The sequence below is a fragment of the Alnus glutinosa genome, chromosome 12 (assembly GCF_958979055.1).
Source record: "Alnus glutinosa chromosome 12, dhAlnGlut1.1, whole genome shotgun sequence".
NCBI lineage: Eukaryota > Viridiplantae > Streptophyta > Magnoliopsida > Fagales > Betulaceae > Alnus > Alnus glutinosa.
Genome location: NC_084897.1, coordinates 8,816,787 through 8,843,090, shown reverse-complemented (window position 1 = coordinate 8,843,090; position 26,304 = coordinate 8,816,787). Strand labels below are relative to the sequence as shown.

Below are 26,304 nucleotides of genomic sequence, written 5' to 3'. Positions count from 1 at the left end.
TGTCCACATGTCTCCCCGCTATAGCTAGCTACGTTGTCATTAAGACACATGGCTATCTGGCCATGTCAATAACCTCTACTGTAGCCACGTGGCGAATGTCATCATTGTTTGTAGTGTTGGTTGGCTCCTGCAATTGTTTCCATTTGGCTATTGATCGAGTTATTTACTTATTAATTTTTAATTTGAAGGGAATAAATAAAAATTAGGTTACGTATAATTTACCTAAAATTTGGCTTTATATATATATACTTTAACCACTACCTAAAAATATATATATATATTTAGCCCCCTCCCATTAAAATGTCTGCCCCCACCCTTATTCTTGTCCAACATTAATTTCAACTCGGACACGCAGAAAGAAAGATAACATCCATAAATACGCACACATCCTTATTCTGCGTGTTTGTTTGGTCACCCACACAAACACGCAGAAAGAAAGATAACATCCATAAATACAAAAACAAAAACAAAAGTTAAAGGAAACAAATTGACTAAAGACGTTAGAGAGGCACCGTCTTGTAGCTACGTTGTGGCACCTTCTTGAAGGTAGCCCATATAAGATCAACATAGAGCGGAAACTGCACCATAGCAAAAAACGTTACCGGCAGGCACGTCACTGCATACACCGGAAACGCTGCGTATGCCAGCTTATCCTTTAGCACAAAGAAATGTCCCGCACAGAACGAGATCAGCATTGAAGCTATGGAAACGAACAGCGACGTTAAGCCTACCAAGAGCTTTGTGGGCAAGTCCCTGCCAAAATCTCTCTCTTGGTAACGTGATGTTAAGATGGCGAGGAACATGACCACGGCCGTGACGGAGAAGCAGAGCGCAACGAGTGATGCGACGGCGAAGACGTTGAATGCGGGCTGGTTCTCGAGTGTTGGAGTGCCACTGTCCTGCTTGACTCCTCCGGGGACCGTGGAGGATGTGGCGAAGGCAACGGTGGCAATGAGTGCAGCGACGACAGAGCATGACTCGGAGGTTTTGTTTAGCCAGTCGCCGCCTTTTTCGACGAGGTTCCTGTGGGTGTCGGTGAACAAGTCTTTTGGGGTCTTGCGCTGCTTGTTGTAGCGGGGAAAGAAGTGGAGGGGCATGGACTCCTTGACGAACTACATAAATCCAAGCATCCAGCATAAAGATTAAAGTATCTCATATTTTGAAAAAATTGGGGGCACAAATGATCCAACAATAGTGTATTACTAGTCACTACACATGGGTCCCTTCTGTCCAAATTAATCGTTAATTAGTTGGATAAAAAAGCATATGAAATGACTAGTTTTGAATCAGAATGGCTTAGTACTATGATGAACAAAGGACTAGTGCTAAGAGGAAGACCCATGTTCTCTTTGAGTTCTCCCAAAACTGATGTGACTTTTAAAATTATCAACCGACCAAAATCTAATAGTTATCAATCTATCACACTTCAAAACTAATGGAGTAGTGCTAATATATAGTATTCCTTAAAACTGGGTTGAACGAACTTTTTCCAACCCAATGTATAAAATCTATCAAAATGACATGTGTCTCTTATCATATAAGAAACACATGCTTTTTAAATAGCATCTATATACTTCTCATGTGTCCTTTTACTAAGATTTCTTCCAAAATTGGTATTCCTATAAAAAATAAAAAAAAATAAAAAAAATAAAAAGCATGTCTCTCACATGCAAAAGGAAATATGTTATTTTTAGAGATTGAGTTTGAGGAAGTTCTTCCAACCCAGTTGGGAGGAAATCTGTCTTTTTCTTTTCTTTTCTTTTTTTAAGTGTAAAAAACTCTTAATTAAGTATTAATACAAGGCCAAGTTTTATTTATTATATGTATAAATGAAATCGTTATCCATAAAAATCATGTTTTTTTTATGTATTACAAATTTAAAGGATAGAGATCGAAACAAATAACTGTCGCTGTCCATAATATATAATAATAATAATAATAATAGTTTGGAGCAATAAAAAAGTGTACCTATAGAACACATTTGGCAAAACATATACAGATACAAAAAAAATAAATAAATAAATAGTACGTAGTTAATATCAATCCAATAGCCATTAGAAATGTGAATATCTTTTTTATTAAAAGATATTTTTGGCTGGTTTTTTTTATTTATATTTATTAAAAAGTTTGCTTCGTTTAATTTAGGTATCTGTTTTATGCATTATACAAAACGTTCCAATATAGTGATGTATACATATACTGTACGTTCTTTATCATCACATAGTATATAATTGTTTAGGATAGTTGTCTACGATTTTTCTCTCTAAAGGTTCCATGGATAAGTGGAATGGATTATGTTTTGAATAATTTTAAATGGGGATTAGAGACCTTTATTTGTACAAGTTTATTTTGGAATTACATTTGTGTTTATTTGGTGCATTTTTTTATTAGAGAAATATTGTTCTATACTGAAATTATTATGAAAAAAAAAAAATTAGAGCTCTAGCTTATTTTGTAAGAATCTTATAATATGCAGGTTTTAAGGAGAGATATTTATAGCTTGTTTTGCATTTGGGGCATAACATTAGCAGTATAGGATGATAACCCCAATACATCTCATTTTTAATGCACTATTAGATTTATAGAATCTACATTAGATCTCACAAATTCAATGATTGATTTGAAACTTGGTTGTATAAAGATGTGAATGGGATATATATATATATATATATATATATATATATATATATATATATATATATATATATATATATATATATATATTTAGGTCCATTTTTCTCTCCACACATTAAATGTATGAGAAATGATCCCTACACTCATTTCTCACAACAGTCTCACAACAAGCTGACGTGGCTGATAATATTTTATTATTTTTTTAAAAAAAGAAATGAAAACAAAACAAAAAAATAATAAAATATTACCAACCACGTCAGCTTGTTGTGGGGCTGTTGTAAGAAATGAGTGTAGGGATCATTTCTCTAAATGTATAATACATTTTCTATATAAAGGCTAGGACACCTTTCCCCTTGGTGACATTGTACAAAAATCTATTCTCTTATCATTCCGAGAATAAATGCGGATATATAGGGGAGAAAGATGTAACGACTTACAATAGGTTCTTTTAGCAAATAATAGTTAACAGGCAAGATTAATTATACAAAATGATTGCTTTCAAGTAAAATTTAGAATAAATATTTTACAGTTTAAATCTAATTTTGTTGTATTTAATGGTGTACATAGTGTCATATTATTTAAAAATTCTAAATGACGTGGTAATTAATATATACACCATGTGAAATCTAATATAGACCATGAAATTAATGGTTCTTGATCTCAATTTCTTGTTTCAATTAGTATGCTTCTATATATGACTGTCTTAACATAAAATGACACGTACGTACATGACAAAACTAATGTCACTTTTATTAGGCTTGAGAACCTAGGGTAAAATATTAAACCAGTAATCGTAAAAAATAAAGATGGAAATGAATCCGGGGTCATGCATACCTCATACCACTTGATTTCCCATTGCATTTGCAAGGCAGCACCGGGAATTAGCCAGGGCTTGTAGTCTCCAAGCTTTGCCGCGAGATGCAAGGCACTATTCCCTTCGTTGTCCACTACCCTAAACACGCTGTCTCTCAGGATATTTCTTTTTAGCAACAGTTGATATACATGCGGTTGCCTGTGCTCCACCGCCAACAGCACTATATTCTTCTTCTCTGTATTCATGTCGTGTATGGCAATCGGAAAACGATGCAGGATTTCCTCCACAATTTCAGTGATACCATTTTTGGCAGCAATTAATATGGGAGTCTCTCCCTTTTGCATTCTCGTCTCTGCAAATAGCACAATGTGTAATTGGGCTTAATTTGATTAAACTGTTGCCGACATACATGGGCCGATTGATTAAAAGAAGCAATTAAATTTTGTTTTTCCTTTACCCATGTTCTGCACCGTCAACGTCATTATATTCTTCTTGTCCGCATTCATGTCTTGTATGGCAACCGGAAAATGTTCCAGGATGCTCTCCGAAATGTTCGTGACGCCAGCTTTAGATGCAATTAATATGGTAGTCTCGTTCTTTGGCCTACCTGCAAATAATATATATTTGTTTGGGCTTTGATTAAACAGTTTGCGACAATCGTTGCTAATTAAGGTGGCAACTCTTGTAGCTATGATGAACAACGCCTTTACATAGTTTAATTCGGATAGTAATTTCTTACAAATTGGTTTGTAAAAAAATTTTTTTAACCCACATATAAAATTAATATGTGTTTATTGGAATGTGAGAAGGACACATTGTTTTAATAACATGTACTTCTCACATGTTTTTTTAATAGTATTAATAAAATAACATGTACTTTTCATATGCTTAAAGGACACATGTCAATCTTATATGTGGGTTGTACGAAATTTCTTATAAACCGATTTGTAAGAAATTTATGTCCATCTAATCCATACAATTCGAAGAATTACACGTACACCGATTATTACATAGCATATTTTATTATTATTATTATTATTTTCTTAAAAAAATTATTACACAGCATATTTGGGATTGAGTATTTGTACGTACATACCTAAGAATAAATCAAGAGATTCGAAGAATTATTCACGCATGCTCAATTAGTGTCATTAGAAGCCTTGAGAAGTTTCTTTCATTTAAAAAAAAAAAAAAAAAAAAGGTTTTAAACGCCCACCCGGCCTCTTAAAAGTCCCTTAATTAGGACAGGAGTTTTGTAAGCTAATCAGATAGGAAGGACTAAAAAGGATGAGTAATGTTTCCCTCAGAAATTAAAACCCCCGCATAACTCTCACACAACTCTTTAGGCTCTTATATTATATGGGTTTTACGTGTAGGACCTACATGCATAGGACCCACACAATGCGAGAAGAATTGTATAAAAATTGTGTGAAAAGGATTACGAGGGAATCACTCCCTAAAAAGGATAGGGTATTACGTACCCTCGATTTCCTTGCTTTTGTATCTTTGGTTAGCTTCTGAAGATTCAGGGGTCAGATTATTTGGCTTCTGCTGATCTTCCGAGAAAATGTTGCTGTAGTCGACGCTTCCTTCAGCAATAGTATAAGGACGTGTCTCGCCGTCTGCTGCCAATAATGGAGGGGTCGTCCCAGTGTTGCCATATTCGTTCGTGGAAGCATGTTCAAGAAGTTCCTTCATGATTTGAACGGACCATTTGTGCTTCTCTTTCTTAGCCTGTATCTTTCTTATCTCGGTAGATCCTAATTATTAACATATTCCACCAAGTACGTACTATAAATAAGAAACAAATGAATGCATAATGTATACAAGTATATTATCTAGGTACTTATGTGTGTGTGTCAATGAGACGTGGCAGCTAGCTTATGTGTTAACCGGACAAAGCTTCATCTTCTTCTTCTTCTTCTTTTTTCTCCTTTTTTTCTTTTTTCTGAAAACTTCAGGCTTTTATTAATATTAAAATAACATAACTTTCTCGTCACATACGATATCGTGAATATAAAAGTTGAATATTCTTTCATTCAAATTTTCTCCAGAGATTTAGCTGTAGATCTGAGTCAGAAAGTTATTATTGGAGGGGCCGAACGAAAAATATAAAAAACACAATTTAAAACTGAAATGAAGTAATTTATCACCAAGATGTATATCACAAAAGGTATATCTACAAAACTTGTGCCAAAATTTATATATGAGTAACCTAACATGTTGGTACTAGTACAAAAAGAAACAAAAATACAAAAAAGTATCTAAAATTGCAGTTGCACTCTTTTAAAGAAATAAAATCGTCAAGTATCGAATAAATTGAAGTTTACAACTATTTCAATATAGGCAACTAAATTATTTGCAAAGAAATTTATTTTCTATTTTGTTTCGAAGTCTTTGTTTTATAAGTTTCATATCGAAAAATATCTATGTAGTAATCACTCTAAACACCGAAAGAGTCATTGTATCAATTTGTTTTAATTTTTTGCCCTGCATTGACACAATCATTCAATACGCCCCTTCTTAACTATCATCCTAAGCAACAAAAAAAAAAAAAAAAAAAAAAGACGATGTTTTATTCCTAGCTAATTTGATTAGGTCAACCATGTCATATAAATTAGGGCTTTTGTTTTGAAAAATAAATTGAATTAATGATTCTATTAAATTAGAATATCCATTACCTAATGAGATAAGGAACCTAACGTAGTTAATTAAGATCGCTTATAAGATTGGCAAGGTAATCCAATTAGAAAAGCAAGTTGCAATTGTAATACGATTACAATTATTCTTAAACAAAGCTCATATTACAATTGTTTTTATATAAAGCTCATAAGTTTAAAATATCAAGTGAGAAAGAGAGTCAATACTATTGATTCTTGCAGTCTCCATCATAGGTCAATATGTAATAATGAAGTAAGGGCACCTCGCCTTGGCCATTGGCCCTACTCCCTTCGGAGTGTGTCTTTATTTTATGGATTACAAAGTTAGATTTCCTTTAGAGATAAATAAGATGTGGTTATGTATAAAGAACGACTACGTTTCCGTGGAGTTACTTGACAATCACATCAAATCTACTTGATGGTCAACACTTGACTAATTTAGGATATTAATCTCCCTTTGGAGCTATGTTATCTTCAAATTAGAGATTAAAGGTTAGCAAAAAGATGTTAATTCTATTGGATGTTGATAATTAGTAAGTTGTCTCACCTAATCATGGTACTTAAAGACATTTCTCCTAATTATATGTTTTGCATTGGGTTTTCATATTATATTTGTTTGCAAAATTGATATATGTCCTGATATTATAATTTATTTTACAACATTTGATCCTTATGTAATGCTTGTGGGTCCAATTATTATAATTTATGAATCCACCTATAAAGATTGGAAACAAGATTATAATAAATCTATGAGACTAGAAGGACACAATCTTGTGCAAACTCATCATGTCTATCCTACATTAAAGCCACTTATGTTAAAGTAAATAATTACAATCAGGGGTTGCATATTAATGATGTAGCAAAAGATTTGATCTTGACATCATTAGCACCTGACTTTATGTAAAGTTGTAAAACTTTAAGGTTGCTTCAGATATGTTGGAATATCTGGAAGTAAAGTTTGGGGAATAATATCTTATTCTCCAACAGGACATAGATACCGAGATGGCTGAAGTTGTTTCAATATACAATGAGATTGTCAAATTGAAAAACTAGGTTTAATAAATACTGAGGTTAATGATCAATCTAGGATTGATGAAATCCTCATATCCATGATATACTCTTTTAAGGAATTCAGATGTATGCTTAAAGGCAAAGAGGTTTGCTCTTTGTCTAAATTGGTGAGTGTAGCAGCGGATAGCATGATGGAAAGGAGAGAAAAATGAGACCAAGAAAAATGGTAAAGTTGTTGTAATAGGTGTCAATAAATTTAGGAGTGAGTCCAAAGGGATATGTTTTTATTGCATGAAGGATGAAAAATGAATGAGAAATTGTCTTTAAGTATCTCGCACTCAAACATTTAGGTAAAAGTTTTCTTTTGGCTTGGAGATACATGCTTAGTAAAAATCCACTTAAATTCCTAGTGTGTGGATTTGGTACTAATACATGTCTGCAATTAGATTGCATGGGTTCTAGGAAAACCAGAAAACCAAGAAGAAAAGACAGACCTTAAAAGTTTGGAATTGAAATGAAAATTCCAAAGTTGTCATATTTAGATCGTTTAATATTTATACGAAAGACATTTAATTTTAGAATCATTGATTACTTTGATGTTTATTATTGAGCTAACAAAACATAAGTATTGCCAAAGTTGTTTTGTATTTGTTCATCCATCGAAGATCCAAAGACTAGTTTGGGATGGGCTCTAGAGGCCCATTGTATCTTGATAAGATCCTAGTCTAAGAATCATTTTTGGAAGATAATATGAACAAAGGATTCTTTTCTTTGAAGACATTACGGATGTTTCAGATACACTATGTGTTTTACTATTTACATATCTAAAGTACTGATTATATTGTAGTGGGAGTCGAGATTCATTAGATGAATCATACCCCAAAGAATACAATGGAATGGTTTTGGATGCGGATAATTAGATAAAGACTATGTAAAATCTGGTTGGTATTCCAACCAAGTCTAACTACTTGTAAAGGCGCCTAACAAAACTTAGATGTTGTAATTGAGTTTACAAGTAAAGGTTGAATAGACAGAAAGGATAAAACCTTTGAAGCAATGGCAGTAAAAAATATTTCTCAGAAAGAAAGGAATCTACTATGAGAAAATTCTTCACCTGTAAGCATGCTTGACCTCTATTCAAAATTAAGTCTAACATTGATTATTTTAAGATAATCACCATCAAAAATGTATTTGTATGATACAGTCAGACAAATGTTTTAGCAAGCATCTAAAGGCATGTAAAATGCTAGAAGCAAAAGTACTTTGTTGAACTTATGCATGCATCCAAGTATTGGAATATCAAGTTTTGATCTAAGAACTCAAATGTTATATCAAAAACTTGGATATAGCCATGAGTACGAGAGATATTGAGTAAAATGGCAATACATAGAATTGATAAGACCCTAATCATTGATGATGATGTAGGAGTACTATCAATAGTTAAAATCTAGACATAGGATGAATGGGTTATTGACAAGTCTCATAGAGTTTTGTCTAAAAAGTAAAGGTGGTTACTTTTGTAGGTAAGATAGTTAAAGGTGGTTACTTTTGTAAGTAAGATAGTTAGTTGGAGACGTATAGCAACAAAATGGTTGTTTACTCCAGACTAGACCAAGAATGTTTTGCAACTCATAGAGACACAAAAGTTATCTCAAGAGCAAAGATGTCTCTTAGGGAGAGTCTCTCAATGAGGTAATGAGGTGACATGATTCTATTGTGACGAAGTTCTGTTAAATCTTGCCCACAATTTACTTGCTTTGATGAAACATTGGATGTTTCATATAGTGAATAAGTATCACAGATAAGTGCCCAATTGGAATTAAGGACAAGTGGGAGAATGCTGGGACTGATGTCCAAAACTCCAATTACATTGATATTACTTTTTTATAATTGTATAATATTGAATATTGGACATATATATATTATTACTTTACAATATATATATATATATATATATATATATATATATATATATATATTTGAATATTTTCATATGATATACGTGTAAGATCCCTAAGTTACATTGTATTTGACTAAGGTGTGAGTAATGATATTATCACACAGAAGATTATAGTCATAGGTCCTTATAATTTATAAAAGATTGTTCGTAGTCATAAATGAAACTGGGAAATCCATCTAGACTATAACATGTCAACCTTAACGATCCATCTTAATTAGGAGAAGTAGGAAGGGCTTCGGGTTGATATGCTGGTGTAAGTACAAGATAGTGCCATGCACCGAACGGATTATGTGAGTCATCATTCTTTCAATACTGTGATTAAGAATGATGTACGTGCATGACTACTTATAACAGTTACTCTAAATCCTGAGAAGGTTGTGAACTTAGATATAAAGTGTATGCCACTTTGATGCACAAGAATGAGATAAAATAATTGGTCAACACTTCTGTGCGTTGGTGATCGCATGTAACATTATGAGAACACCTTCTTTAAGAAGAAATCCAAATCATTTGTCATGGAACAAAGCGATAAGGAGTATTTCCCTTGATATAGATTTAATGGGATTGATTATCATAAAGCTCAAGCCTGAGTGTTTCAATGCTATTTACTGAAACTTTGTTTTGTGGTGAGATGTGAATCTCACAAGGTACAAAAAAAGATATATTATGTCATTAAATCAAGAGTATCAAGGAAAATAGGTAGTGAACTAAGTAACGGTGTATTGACTTTGGTTCGACTATGGAATGATTCTATGGAGGAATAATATGTAATAAATAAGTACGTCGCATGGATTGTTTCATTAATTTGAAAATACATATTAGAATGCATTCACATTTGTTTAGTGGAATCAATTGTGATTAAATAGGGTCGTGTGATAATGTCATAGACCTATTTGAAGCTGGTTGTATTTTTTCCTTTATATCCCTCTTTGAGTTGATGTAAATTGACCATATGCTATGTGCCTCGGTTATGTATTTATTTATTTAGATTGTTTTATTTGATAAAACATGGGCCAAAGGAATATGATTCACATGTGGCTCATTACTTAAAGATGATTGGGCTTAGGAATTAATTTCCTATAAGTTTAACCAATTAAAGAGCTATAGGCTCTTAGAATTAATTCTAAATGGCTTAAGTAGAAATAAAGGAGAATTGGGCCTAAAGGATAAAACCCAAGCCCATGCTGAAAAATTGGTAGCAATGAGTTAGGGTAAAAACCTAGCCCTAGACAATTATCTCCCCATGGCGGTGTGGTGAATGGCCAAATGGAGTATTTCACTCCCCTTGGCCTTGCATCCTAGATAGTAAGAGGTGGAATTCAATTTCTCCTATGACTCCTATCCTATCTATGATAAAACTTTATCTTATCTCCTAACCCTATCATAAGTGTAAATCTAAGTCTATAAATAAAGGACCATAGTGGAGTATTATTTACTAATTTACTACTTCAAGTTGTGAGTCCATACTCACAGTCATATTCAATCATCAGAGAGAAGATCTAGAGATTGAGTCAAGAACACGAAGAACATGTTCTTCACCATTCAACATGAAAGGAGCAAATAATCCAAAGTCAACTGGCTCTAGTAGTTTAGGAAAGGCCGATTTCAATTGTAAATATATTGAACATGTTAGTTTAATTAATCTAGCCTTATTTATCTTGAAGAAATTGTTTTAGGGATCTGTATTCCGCTGCACATATTTTGATTAGCGCATGATCTCCAACAACTACGCCATTAAAAAAATGTAGTTTATTTTGAATAAGTGATGAGGCGTAATTTCGGTAACATTCACTAATATGTAGGGAAATCATGTTATATATGTATATATTCATTTAATCGTACCTATTATCTATATGGTCTATCAAAGCCTTTAACCCATTCTTGGTAGGGTTGACATTGTCCCGAGGAATATGTAGAAACAATGGTGCCTCGGATATTGCCTCATACGATATACTAGCAACCTGACCGAGTCCTACCTCGGGTTGCCCACACTACTAGCAAAGCTGTAACAGTGATCCCATTTGTACATGGTATGCCCATCACAAAACAACCATTGGATCTAAGGCAAAACATAAAAGTAAATATCTGTGACCATAGGATCAAGCCCGTATAATAATAAGCCTATGGCTGTAATACCGCACATACCGGTGTACCATGTCATACGATGTAAATATTGGTCATTTATTTTAAGTAAATCATATATAGGGCATTTACCCATTTGAAGCAATCTAAACATGTTATAAAATCAGTAGGCTCAGAACATATCATTTTGAAGAGTAAAGCATGCTTAGTCCGTTGACAGATCGCACGTTCAAATGAAACCATTTTCATAAGCATTTACTTACCTCAAACGCTCATCCACAATTAGGACATCTTTAAACTCTCATACTGTGAAACATACCCTAATATCATAAATAATAGATCGGAAGTCTAATCCATGCAGGCAAGAATCCTAATCATGTATTACACACCTTACGTAATACTCCGATCCCACATTAGGAAAACGAGTAGCCCACACAGAGTTGGTGATTATAAAGATAGTCATGAGTGCTAAGTCCCACATTGTCTAAATATTAGGTGAAACTGGACGTTATAAGGAATTTTAGGAAAACATCAAATTGACTAGTCATTTTGGGGTAATAAAGTAGATGTAGCTAGCGCTTTTCCCTGTGTCATTACAAATAGTATCAAATCTCCAAAATTCTACCCCATTTGTAACAAATCTTAACCAAAGCTTCTAATAGCTTAACAAAAACTCGTTAAACCATATTAACATAGATCATGGAAATCAAGAGTAAGTAAATAACCTTTTAGAAAACCATTTTCTTTAAAAAGAGATAATTTCTAAATATCATCATAGAATGCTTAAGACTTGTAAAAACATGATAAATCACATGTCCAGAATATTAACAATATGGAAAAACGAGTTTAAGACACAAGGTTTACCTTGGTTAACTTGGAACAACACCAAAATCACGTTATTCTCTCTCTCTCTCTCTCTCTCCTCAAGAAATTGGGTGGCCAGGATGTGTGGTGGAGGAGAAAAGTCTAAAGGGCATGGGCGTAGCTTTTATAGGCATGGTTTGAATGAATAAGGTTGGATGATGTGGATATTAAGTCAAAATTGCTTTTCAGGCAGGGTGGTCGAACGTTCGATGTACTATTGGACTAATGGTCCTAGGGTTTGTTTGAGTCAGGGGTCCACTTCAAACGTTTCAAAGGAACTTCAAGTGTTCTACTAGAGTTCAAAATATTTATTTGATTTGATTTTAAGGAAAATTATTTTAGGGCATTTGTTGGATAAATTTAGCAACATGAGTATTATTTTATTAAACATACTTTATAATGGATAACTCCTCATTATTTTTATTTTATTATTTTTAGGGTATTACACCCATCATCTTTCATGATTTGTCAATCTCTACGTCCCAATTTACTTTAACAACGCCACAAGGTGGAACCAGCCACTTTGAAACTTCTTTATTTTTGTCTTGCTCCCTATTAGTTTGTGCCTTTTTTACCACTACAGATTAACTATGAAGGGTGAGGGAAATCTCCTCCAAAAACCATTGTATTTCTACATAGCCAAAGTTTTCTTGATATTATTGCCACGAGTTCTACCTCTTCCTTCTCCAATTTCTCCAGAAGTACACACAAAATTTGCATAAAGTCATCACCTCCACTTGGAATTTTTTTAATCTTCCTAGCACAGTCCCCCCATACATCATTTTAAGATGGACATCGCCACAAAATATGGCAAGTAGTCTCCACATCCAATCCACGAATTGGGCTTAACAGATCTTGAACAATCTTTTCTTAAAATAAATTCTCCTTGGTTGGCAGGAAATTGCTACAAGCCTTCCGAAGGAAAATTCTTACCATACCTAAGACATTTAAATTCCATATTGTCTTCCACACTCTTCTATGTACATCAGCAATGGTTCTTTTGCCTGTAGTTTGCACAAAATGACTCTTCTTCGAATGATATGCACTTCTAACCAAGAATTTCCTTTTAGGCATACCAATCCAAATTAGCTTATCAGTTTGTCTAAAGGGGCTTATAGAAACTACAAGATCCTCTGCATCTCCTCTTCGTTAAAAATCTCTTGGATGAGCTGCACTTTCCACCATCTGGTTTCCTCATCAATAAGCTCTTAAACTCTTGCATCTCTGTCCAGAATTCTCACTGGAGAAATTGAACTGCATATGTTAAAGGACTAGGGAGACATTTATCTTCCTAAATTTTAATGCTAGACCCATCCCCCACTCTCCAAATCAAAACTGCTTTTAGAAGTTCCTGATGTAGCGCCCTGTCTTTACTTAATGAAAGACGAAAGTGAAAAATCGTCAAGTTCCACTAAGCACTACTGTCTCAACTTGAATATCATCAGAGTTCATATATTTGACAGTGGAATATTTTTATTAAAAAATAAAAATAAAAATAAAGATAACCCTTACAGAACACATCAAAACTGAAATTATGACTTCTAATTTGTCAAGTAGGTGACTTGATTTTCTCCAGCCTTACCGTGGGCCCCATAACTTTTTTACTTGTTGTGCACACACATTTGTGTGTCTCTTGATTTATTGAGCTTCTTCTAGAAGCTTTGTGAAAAAAAAAAAGCTTTTGTTAAAGTTGAAGCCGCATTTAGCCCCCTATGCTGGTGTGCGAAAAACATATATATCGACAAGAAGAAGAGAGACTAGAGCTGCAATGAAGACAACAACTCCTTTGGGAGAGAGATAAGTTACACCGGTTTGTCTCACTTGTATTCTCATTATTTTTCTTTGGTGTGCTGAAAGGTAAGGGAGCTAAGAGAGGTTTTCTCTTTTGTATTTAGTTCTATTTTTTGTGTGTGAGTGAGATAAGGGTGTATTTGGGCTTTTGGATTTAAGTGATTTTCTTTGTACTATTCTTTGTAGTCCATCCTTTTTATAGTGAATTTCTCCTGGTGTAACGACCCAACTTGGATCTTTATTTTGTGGGATGGCTACTGCAAAATTTGAAATAGAAAAGTTTAATGGTCAGAATAGTTTCAGTCTATGGCAAATCAAGATGCGGGCCTTGTTACGGCAACAAGGCTTGGCGAATATTTTGGATATCGAGGTGCCATTAACATCATCAACAGAGGAAATGAAGGAACTTGAAGAAAAAGCCCATAGTCCAATTTTGTTGTCTCTCTTATATGGAGTTTTGAAAGAAGTTGCTGATGAAGAAATTGTTGTTGGACTTTGCAAAAAGCTAGAGAGCTTAAAGCACTCCCATGGATTATCTATTTGCAACTTTAAGCTAGAATAGATAACAAAAATGCTAAAAAGAGACTCCATCAGCTTATGTATTCCAACTCTAGAATAGATTTTTCTTAATTGCATAAATTGTGCAACTCTACAAGTAGAGTTATACTATTCACTTATCTTTTTTCTCTTTTTTTTTTTTATTCTTTATCTCCACCTTTTCAGTTTTTTTTTTTTTTCCTTCATAACTCCACGTTTTTCCTTTTTTTTCTTCCTTTATAGTGGAGATCTAAGAAAAAGTGTGTAAAGTAGTAGAGTTATCAAGCAGGACCCACGTGGAAAAAAAAATACTATAATGAAAAATAATAAAAAATAATATAGAGTTAAGAATAGATAATCGGATGTATGGTGCATTTTAAAACTCATTAGCTAAACTAGATAAAATGGATTTTGATTAACTATTCTAGATTGAGATATACATAAGCCATTGGGAGTGCTCTTATACATGAAGAAATCCTCACTAACCGATTGTATTTGAAGTGACGGTTATATACCCTCAAGATGAAAGAATGTATGCCTCTTTGTGATCATCTTGATGACTTTAATAGAATTATTTTTGATCTGAAAAATATTGATATTAAAGTAGATAATGAGGATCAAGCCCTAATTTTCTCGTGTTCACTACCAAATGTCTTTGATAATTTTGTTAATTCAATGTTGTACAGTAGAGATACCATCTCCTTAGCTAATGTTAAATCTACTTTGAATTCTATAGAGTTGAGGACAAGATTGAATGGGAAAGGTGGTGCTAAGCAGGCAAAAGTTTTATTTGTTAAGGGTCGTTCAGAAAATTCCTCTAATTTTAGAGGTCGATCCAGTTAGAGGGATTCAAGTAAAGGAAAATCAAGAGGCCAATCAGAGTCCAAGTCGAAGAAGAACGTCAAGTGTTATTATTGTAACAAGTATGGGCATTATAAATCTGAGTGTCCGAAGCTTAAAAATAAAGAGGAGGGTAATAAGCAAAGTTCATCTTCTGTGGCTGGTGTCGTTGAAGGAAAGTCTTAGGGTTCAAACATAATCCTTGTTGTTATCATTTCTAATGGTCGTTTTAACGAAAAGTGGGTCCTTGATACTGCTTGTACATTTCATATATCCCCTAAAAGGGATTGGTTTACTACCTATGAGTCAGTCAATGGTGGTTCAGTCTTGCTGGGAAACGACGTTGCCTATAAGATTGTTGGTATTAGTACAATCAGAATAAGGATGCATGATAGGATCATGAGGACTTTGACAAATGTTTGACACATACCAGATTTGAAGAAAATCTTATTTCTCTTGTCACTTTGGACTCCCTTGGATACAAGTATTCCAGTGAAGGTGGAGTCATTCGGGTTAGCAAAGGCTCATTGGTTGTGATGAAAGGTAACAAGGTTGATGGACTCTACTTTCTTCAGGGTAGTATAGTTACAAGTTCAGCTATTGTGTCTTCTTCAGATGATCCAGATTTAGACGCTACTAGATTATGGCATATGCGTCTAGGTCATATAAGTGAGAGGGGTATGACAATCCTGAGCAAATAGCTTGTGACCAGAAAACATGATCTCTTGACTGTTGTAAACATTGTGTGTCTGGGAAACAATGCAGAGTCAAGTTTAGTACAGGTATCCACAAAACAAGTGGTACAATGTATTATATCCATTCAGATCTTCGGGGTCCCTCCCAGATGCCATCAAAGGTTGATGCTTAGTACTTCATGACATTTATTGATGATATTTCACGAAATGTTTGGGTGTATTTTTTGAAGAAGAAAAGTGATGTGTTTGTCACTTTCAAGCAATTGAAGGCATTAATTGAGAATCAGACTAGAAAGAAAATCAAGCGACTCATAACAAACAACAACATGGAATTTTGTGGTGGTGAATTTTATAAATTCTACAAGGATGAAGGCATTGATAGACACCGAACAATTAGTCATACTTCATAGCAGAATGGGGTTGTTGAGTGGATGAACATGACTCTTTTGGAGAGGGCGCATTGCATGCTTTTGAATGCCGGGTTGTCTAAAGACTTTTGGGTTGAGGCAATCTATATTGCTTGCTATTTGGTCAACCGTTCTCCATCAACAGCTACTGATTGTAAAACTCCTTATGAGGTATGCTCTAGTGCTTTTGCTGATTATTCAATTTTGAAAACTTTTGGTTGTTCTGCTTATTGTCATGTGAATGATTGTAAGCTTGAGCCTAGGTCAAAGAAATGTATATTACTAGGCTATGCATACTAGGTGAAAGGATATAGATTGTGGTTTTCTGATCCTAAATCACATAAGTTTATAGTAAGTAGAGATGTTGTATTTGATGAATCTACCATGCTTCACCCGAGAAAGTAATTTATTATTTCTACAGGAAATTAGCAGGGTTCTACCAAGGAAGTGGAGCTTCAGGTGGAGGTTTCACAAAGGGTTCGAGATAGCACTAAAGATCATCCTATTAAAGATGGCCATGGTTCCAATTCTGATGATGATGATCCACAAGAAGTGCAAGAGACCAATATTGTTGCTGGTAGATAAAGGAGGCAAATTAGGCCACCCCAGAGATATGGCTATACAGATTTAGTAGCATATGCACTTACTGTGGTAGAGGATACTGCAGTTCAAGAGCCTTCCACTTATTCAGAAGTTGTCACAAGTAGCAAGTCTGCACAATGGGTTGTTGCCATGAATGAGAAGATTGATTCTCTTCATAAGAACCAGACCTGGGAATTGGTGAAATTGCCTAAGGGCGCTAAAACTGTTGGTTGTAAATTGAGCTTCAAGAAAAAGGAAGGGATCCCAGGTATTGAAGATGCAAGGTTCAAAGCTTGTTTTGTGGCGAAGGGCTATAGTCAGAGATAAGGTATGGACTTTAATGAAGTTTTCTCTCCTATTGTGAGGCATAGCTGTATACAAGTGTTTCTTGCCATGGTTGCTCTATTTGATTTGGAACTTGAGCAGCTTGATGTGAAAACTGTGTTTCTACATGCTTCAGCCAGAGGGGTTCATTGTTGAAGGTAAAGAAGATCATGTTTGTTAGTTGAGGAGATCACTGTATGATTTGAAACAATCTCCAAGACAGTGGTACAAGCACTTTGACAGCTTTATGGTCGGGTACTCGGGTATGGTTACACAAGAAGTAGCCATGGCAGTTGTGTGTATTACAAGCAATTGCCGGATAGTTCTTTTGTTTATTTATTGCTCTATGTGGATGACATTTAATGCTGGTAAAAGCATGTTAGAGATTAAGAGATTGAAATTTTTGTTGAGTGATGAGTTTAAAATGAAGGATTTGGGTGCTGTGAAGAAAATCCTAGGGATGGAGATTCACAGGGATAGACAAGTGAGAAAGTTGTACTTGTCCCAGAAGAATTACATTGAGAAAGTACTTGGACATTTTGGTATGAAAAATTCTAAACTAGTGAGTACTCTGCTAGGCACTCATTTCAGACTTTTAGCAGCATTAGCACCACAAGGTGTGGGAGAGGAACCGCGTGTTCCTTACTCTAATGCAGTTGGGAGCATCATGTATGCTAGGGTGTGCACTAGTCTAGATATTTTCACAAGCAGTCAATGTTGTCAATCACTATATGGTCAATCCTGGCAAGGTTCATTGGCAGGCTGTGAAATGGATATTCTGTTATTTACGGGGAACTACATACCTTGGTTTAGTCTATGACAGAGGCAGTGATGTCGGTTCTAGTATCATTGGGTACGTTGATTCAGATTATGCTGGTGATCTGGATAAGAGAAGATCTCTGACAGGCTTTGTTTTCACTCTCTTGCGGTGTTCCATTAATTGGAAATAGACTTTACAATCGACGGTTGCTTTGTCCACTACAGAGGCAGGGTATATGTCAGCAGCAGAGGCAGTGAAAGAAGCAATTTGGCTGAGAGGTTTGGTTAATGATTTGGGTTTGCAGCAGGATGAGACTGTTGTGTTTTGTGATAGCCAGAGCTCAATACATTTGACCAAAAATCAAATGTATCATGAGAGAACCAAGCACATTGATGCCATATATCATTTTATTCAGAAGGTTGTGACACAAGGTGATATCACAGTGAAGAAAATTGGTATGGCAGAAAATCAAGCCGACATGTTGACTAAGCTAGCTCAAGTTCTCAAGTTCAAGAATTGCTTAGACTTGATTGGTGTTTGTAACTTATAATGACCCTAGGAGGTGTTGGAGGAGACGCAATTAGGAGATTTGTGTTGAGGACTTGATGAAATTCAAGTCAAGGTGGAAATTTGTCAAGAAGGTAACTTGATTTTCTCAAGCCTTACCGTGGAACCCATAATTTTTTAACTTACTTATTGTGCACACACGTTTGTATGTCTCTTGATTATTGAGCTTCTTCTAGAAGCTTTGTGAAAAAAAGGCTTTTGTTAAAATTGAAGCCACATTCGGCCCCTGTGGTGGTGTGCAAAAAACATATATATAAACAAGAAGAAGAGAGACTAGAGTTGTAGTAAAGACAACAGTGCCTTTGGGAGAGAGATAAGTTATACCAGTTTGTCACACTTGTATTCACATTATTTTTCTTTGGTGTGCCGAAAGGTAAGGGAAATAAGAGAGGTTTTCTCTTTTGTATTTACTTCTCTTTTTTGTGTGAGAGTGAAATAAGGGTGTATTGGAGCTTTTGGGTTTAAGTGATTTTCTTTATACAATTCTTTGTACTCTATCCTTTTGATAGCGAATTTCTCCTGGATTGTCTTTGCTAGTGAATGTGGGCTTGTTAAGCCAAACCACTTAAATCTTGGTGTCTTATGTGATTGTATTATTTTTTATTCTATAATTTTCTGCTTCTTTGGTGATCCTGGAATTTTAGTATGTTACAACAATTTCTATATTATACAAATTCTTACACCATACTTTACATGATAAAACAACACTAGTCAAAAGTGCCACAAACAACACATAAGTTGCTATACATCAAAAAGTACTTAGAATATATGTCTAACTATAGGTAAACTTCAAAAGATAGATATTTTCAGGATATTTACAACAAACTAAGACACAAGAAAACCTATCTATAATACCTTAAATAGGCATATGGATCATCTTCACACTCTTCTATACTAGCACTAACATCTATGTAATTGTGGCGTTATTACATTTACATAGGCGAATTAACGAGTCCATGGTCTCAATATGTATAAGAATTACTGAGCATTTCAATATGAGCCATTTGTTTTCAAAAATATCCCTAACATTGTGATTATAATAACAGCTATGTTAGGTTTACAAAAAATAATCATTTTATATAATCCCTAGCTGATAAGATAAGTACTATAGAGTTGTTTAATAATACATAATACAATTCACTTATCTTTCCTTTGATATTAATTTAATACGTATATATACATATATAGACACACACACACACAGGTTACTTGCATCTCATAAAATGCATATATGTATACAAATATAAGGCAATGAAACAATTCAATAATCACAAAACATAATATCACAGTATTCATTATATGCAATGCATTCTTCTTTCATTATCCTCTAGGAGACTCTTCTGGCTCTTCCGGCTTTCTAAGGGACTTAAACCCTTTGTTTACAGCTAACAGGAGACCTTCGGATCCTTGTTTAAACGTCTTTCCTAGAAAACTTTATAGTTTCTTATTTAAATTAGAAGGCACTTTCGACTTCCACAATTAACATTAGGGCAACCTTTTGGCTTCTTATTTAACCTGGAAGGCACCTTCGGCTTCCATGGTTAACATAGGACAATCTTCTAGCTACATATTTAACTTAGGACGACCTTCAAGCTTCCCAGTTTTATTATCTCTTATTCTCATTGATCAACAGTATGCAATAACATGCCTCTCTTAAAATCATTATTTTGTTCTCATAATCATCTTCTTTTATTTCACAAATCATTTCAACATGTGAAAATAATTGAAAACATATAATCATGTAATTCATAAAATATTTAGGCTCATGTAATTGTAATAATCATACTTCAAAAGCTTTATCAAATATCTCAGTAAATAAAATACTAGCAAAAACAATATCATTTCTCAATAACCAATTATACTTACCACTTTGCAGACTGTCTAAACGCTATTCTTGTCTTTAATAACTCACTATAATTTATTGTGCCCACGAGCGACAATATATTAGTCTAATATTAATTTTAAAAAGCTAATATCTAGACCATTGATTATTTTCCTTATACTTTGTATGAAAATGGACTGCATAACAACATATATCTATAATGCCAAAATGTCATTCGGACATCATAACGGCTATGACATTAGTATAATATTTATCTAAAACTTCTAACATTACTTGGACATTACAATGGCGCTATTATAAAATACCTAATAATATTTAGGTAGCACAACTGCACATTTTTAATATTTAAAAGGATGAGTGAATATAATATCCTTCTCTGGAATATTCAATCATAGTTTCTCAAGTAATTTAGGCATTATATTGACATAATTGACAAAAACTAGGGATAAAATAATTATATCTAGCACTCCCACTTTAAATAGCTCCAAAACTTAATATATATATACACTCTAGCACTCTAGTATGTGAGAGAAAGAGAGAGCATCTTCTGAATGAAAGAAATACTACTGTGTTCCGGCCTTTTATAGGAAGAAATTCTAGGATAAATTTGGAATTTTGCAAAAGATATCAACGGTGGGCATTTTCTTTTCTTGCTAGAGTCTACAATTGTCAACTATATGTTGTGGTACTATTCGAAAGTAGGCGTGAATCACATCCTCCAGAATTCTTTGGGTTGAGCTTCACTTCTAGAGCTCACGTTTAGTTGTGCACAAAAATAGGTAGCTATATAAAACTTAAAGAGTGACTTGTCAACTCATTCATTCGGACCCCACCCTAAGAAAACATCAATTTTCATCAATGTTTTTGGAACCCATTTGATTTTATTATTATTATTATTATTTTAAACCAAACACTAGTTCGGCCAACACCCTCGTGACAACTCTTAAAATATAATATAAAATTATATTATACTATATATTACAATTCTTAAAAACTCTCCTAAGTTCCAAAATTTCATTTCTCGTTGATTCTAGTTCAAATGTCCACTTCTTAGATTAAACCAAGAACATCAAATTAGACATAAAATACATTTAATCTAATTTAAAACTAATATTTATACTAAAGTGTTTTTCTAATCATTCTAATAAATTCTTTGGGCCTGGCATTCCAAATAGCTCTCCAGGCATACGATGACTTGTATCCAATTAGAGCCTCTAAAAAATATTCCCATGGAAATTTTTGAAATAAGCAAAAGTAATTTTTTATTCTAATTTTTTTTTTATATATATACATATCACATTTTTATCTCACAATTATCTCACAATACTGACATGACAGTCTCAACCAACTTTAAATTAGTCCTTGTTGAAAATAAAAAGAAAAACCCAAAGATTGATTAGAATCAGAGAATCAAAGAATTAGTTCCTCACACGGTTTTTGTAAGTTAGAAAACACTCATGCTATGTCTAGGAATAGCCTAGATGACAGCACTGAGAAGAATCTCCTTCCATGTCTGCGACAGAGATTTTTCTTTTCATCCATTAATACTTTCCAAATCGAGTCCTTGATGCTTAGGACATTCGTCGATCTCTTTGATTTACCAACCACAGTCGGTAACTAACCTCGATACTGGTATTTCCACTTAAAGAAATAAAGGTCTTCTCCATATTCAATTTATGTCCCAAAGCCTTCGCATATACCACCAACATATCCCAGATTTGGCTCCACTCCTAAGCATTTCACATGCAGAACAAGGGATGTAAACATACCGACTAGGTCGTACCACCACTCTATTTACAATGTAACCGTAACTCATACCAGAGATTGTCATCAAGTAACCATAATGAATATCAACACCCATAGGTTGGGAGTGGCTTGTACATAACACCCAGCCCCATCAAGGGTGGCTCGCAGGCCACCCCCTTACCAAAGGGAACCCCAAATCCCCTATTTTTTTACTTTATATATATATATATGTTAGGTTTTTAATTTTTAATCTATTAATATTTTTTTTATTAAGAGTAAGATGTGTCTCATTTTTATTGGGCCTAACGTGGTAACCTAACGGTTTTGTCAAGTAGTGAACGGAAATTGACTTCAAGAAGTAATTTGTCAATTTCGCCTACTACAGGGACCCTCTCAGTTAATTTTTATACCACATGCAGTGATTTGTAAATTAAGCCAATCACCTGGACCAATTTTACATTTTTTCCTATTAAAAAAAAAAAGTTACGTTGGTTATGTACTGACAAACCTAGTCCAAGAACGACCACCATTGCCTTGTATGTAAGCTTGAGAAATGCAAAACAGGTGACGTAATTAGGTGGAAGTAGTTGCCTCCGAGCTCCATTGGTGACTTTGGATCCTGTACAAGATAGAATATATAATTCATTTGAATGGCTAAATAACAAGTTTCAGAAGTTATAGTACTTTCACATGCACCAGGCTAACCTCGATCAGTGATTATATATATATAATCAAGACACTGGCGATCGAACCCCATTGGTTCAATAAATATTGGCTTATAATAACTTTGTGTTTTGGTAAAAATTAGCCTAGCTGCAATGATAAGGTATTCATTACTTTCGTATTGGCGAGGTAAATCATTAAGTTTCACGTTTATTAGGTGAGATTGATGTGACTAATACCTTTGCTAGCTAGGTCATAACGAAAGTAGTAAGTGCCCTTTTTTTTCTTGTTAATTTTTTTTTTTTTTTTTTTAAAAAAATATATTATATATATATGGTTGTTCTGAGAAATTATTCTGGAGATTCTCTCAAATTCTTGTATGCTGATGGGGCTCATATTTTCCTCCCGGCCCTAAGCTTGCTTTCAAACACACGCTTGCTAGATTACGAGTTGCTCACCTGCATGGCTTTCAAGGTCTGCATCCGTTTGAGCTCCATTCTCTCCTGTGATTTCAACTGGTAATTAAGAAAAAAAATTAGTTCGATCATCGGCTCATATATATATATACCTAATGATCAATAACAGGAACAGCAGTAAAATGCACCTTGAAAGAAGAAAGCAAAATCAAGCATTACTTTTAAACGTGAAAGTATCAATTCAACCGGCTGTTTGTTTTCCTTAATAACACTTCTTAATTAAGGTGCGTGTAATTTCTTATTTTATGGAATTAACTTTTAGTTGTGATTTCCTCAAGAGGACATGACAAATTTCAGATATCTAAAACCAACAATATCATGACAAAGTGGATCCATGACATTGCCAAAGCCGGCCGGGTGACATAGAATAAGAAATGAATATTCGGCCTTTAAATTATTTAGGTTTATTTGATTGTTTAGGTTTTATATTTTAAGATTTAATTTATTTAACAATTTAATAATGGGTTTACCCAAAGTCAGTTAAAATAGAGTTAAAGTGATTTTATCATTTTATAACGGACTTGGCCCAAATGTCAGTCAATTTAGGGGTAAGGTTTCTTAGAGTCTATTTAAATGTTCTTTTGCACTTCTATAATTCAAATTATAATTAATGAAAACAAATGCTCTGTTTAAGAAGTGATTTCTCTTAGTTTTTGGTGCTAAGATTCTGGTATATAAGGTTAGTGAGACTTCAATTCAACTTATTATCTTTGTTATTTTGGTAAAACTCTAAAGCAACGTAAGATTTAACTTTTTCTTTTTCTTTTTCTTTTTCTTTTCCTTCGCATCACGGAATTCATTCTCATCATCTCCTGGCGTAAATTTACCATGTCACTGGTTGATATATTTAATATATTTTAGTAGATATAAAAACAAAATAAAATAAAATAAAAACCATTCACATACCCTTTCGAACCACATAATTTTGAGAGCGGTAGCGGTGGCTGTTCCGCCGGGATCCCATGGCATCTCGAACCACATTCCAAAAACATTCAAAGAGACTTATGCATGTTCTGTAGTTCTCCGGATACTCCAAAGAGTCCGCATTATTCGAACTCTTTTTGTCTCCTTGGGGATGTCCTTTATCATAGTCCTCGTCCTTGTCATCGTGAATGAGCTTGTTTATTGTTGAGTCCATCTGGAGCTCATCAACCCATATGCCTTCCAAATAACAACCAATTAAGGATAATTAATAATTCGTGATAGACGCCACTGGATACAAATGATATTATCAAAATAGTAATGTCATACAAACAATGGAAATCTAGAAAATTATATAAAGTAATATTATCAATCATATTTTTATCTCATAATTATTCTACAATTGTCACATAATAAACATGCTCCTCCCCTCAAATGCACAAGGTGTGAGTCTATAAAATATGGTATTTATGGTACTTTTCTTTCTATAAAATTATTTTACTCCATGAATGGCGACTAATATGTCCTGTACATATGGATTTGATTTTTGTTTTTGTTTGCTTTCTTCTTTTTTTTTGATAAAAAAAAAAAAAAACAAAAAAAACAAAAAAAAAAAAAACAAAGGTCGATTATGTTACTCATGACCACCCAATACTAGATTACCAAATCAAATTTGTTTCAATATTCATGCCTATCCGAAAGCACATAGGTAGGTAACCTTAATGCACACATGGCACCATATATGCTTCCCAACATTATGGAACACAAAACTATGTAAGATAAAATTATATTCGTAAACACACAACTCCTATATATATAAAATAAGATTTTAGTGAGAAAAAATGACAATAATGGCGTTGGGGCAAACCCAAAACAAAGCCTACTCCTAGGGAGGAGAAATGTCACAAGAACAAAGCATAAGAGGGGGAAAAAATAAAGAAAGAAAAAAAGACCCTAATTAATCCAACTGAGAATTAATGTCCTCATATAAGCCTGACTCACATTCGCTAAAGAAAGCTATTTTATAGAAAGGGATCAAATTTGTCTGTTGGATTAGCTAACTCCATCCTGACTCAAAAAATGATTTCATGAAGAATATAAGAAGCACTTCTAAACATTCTATTGGTTCTTTAATATCAAATACAATAAACAGGTCACAATAAATATAAGTTTATCAACAATAAGCATAAAGATTTTCCATGAAAATTCCTAGACAATTGTTGCATAGATTGCTCCTGGCAAGGCAAATTGAATTTCCTACATAAAGGAGTACTGCCATATCCCATTTGAGAAGGTGTAAGTAGAAAATCAAATGATTAAGGTATTAGAATATTTTTCTGTAATTGGACTTCTATTGATTGTGGGGTTTTTTGTTTACAAGAACAGGTTGGACATGTAGTCTATAATACTATCGAAGTATGTCAAAATATTGTTGAGTGATAGCTAAGGGTGCATTTGGGATTGTGATTTCATAGACAAAAAGTGCGATTTTAAACCAAATTACAGAAAATGAATCGTTTGAAAATTACGTTTTTTTTTTTTAAAATTGCAATTTGAAAACGCAGTGCCAAGGAAGTACTTTTTTGAAAACCCGATATTTTAAAAGCTAACCTGCAATTTTAAAAACCAAACTGTGATTTTACTAAATGCTTAAATGCGTTTTTAAAAATCACTTTTTCACATCGCACATTTTAAAATCGCAAACCCAAACAAAACCCAAGTTATTTGTTGTGTAGGAATAGAAGTCATATATGACATAGTAAACCATATGTAGGCTTCTAACCGTAATCAGGTTAGGAGCCTGTGATGTGAAGATTCCATTAGATTTTTCTATATAAAAGCTAGGTCCCTTCTTCTCTTTACATATTGCAAACCCTATTCTCATGTTGTTTAGAGAATAATTTAGGGCTTAGCCCAGTAAGGGGTCACCTAAAGAGAGGATTAATGAAAGGCAAATTTGGCTGTAAATAATTAGCTTTGCACTGTATGTGATTCAACCAAATCAAAAATAGATTGCCTTTTTAAGTACTTAATTTTGTGAATTATAGAATCTTTATGTTCTAGTTATAGCATGATTATTTAATTGTCAACGATGCAAAGGCGGATTTTCGCATGGCGAACCGGATG

The 26,304-nt window shown here is 33.8% G+C and overlaps 1 protein-coding gene across 1 annotated transcript in view; it reads right to left on the bottom strand.

Moving 5' to 3' along the window:
• Window positions 1-292: 292 nt before the first annotated feature.
• Window positions 293-26,304, bottom strand: part of LOC133851051 (uncharacterized) — a 37,552-nt gene continuing 11,540 nt past the window's right edge. Inside the window, exons 3-9 of the mRNA XM_062287351.1 lie at window positions 24,163-24,417; window positions 23,239-23,295; window positions 22,626-22,736; window positions 4,930-5,208; window positions 3,906-4,055; window positions 3,469-3,800; window positions 293-1,112 (exon numbers count right to left, since the gene is read on the bottom strand). Of these exons, the coding sequence (XP_062143335.1) occupies window positions 501-1,112; window positions 3,469-3,800; window positions 3,906-4,055; window positions 4,930-5,208; window positions 22,626-22,736; window positions 23,239-23,295; window positions 24,163-24,417 (1,796 nt within the window). The 3' untranslated portion in view covers window positions 293-500. The remainder of the gene's footprint in view (window positions 1,113-3,468; window positions 3,801-3,905; window positions 4,056-4,929; window positions 5,209-22,625; window positions 22,737-23,238; window positions 23,296-24,162; window positions 24,418-26,304) is intronic.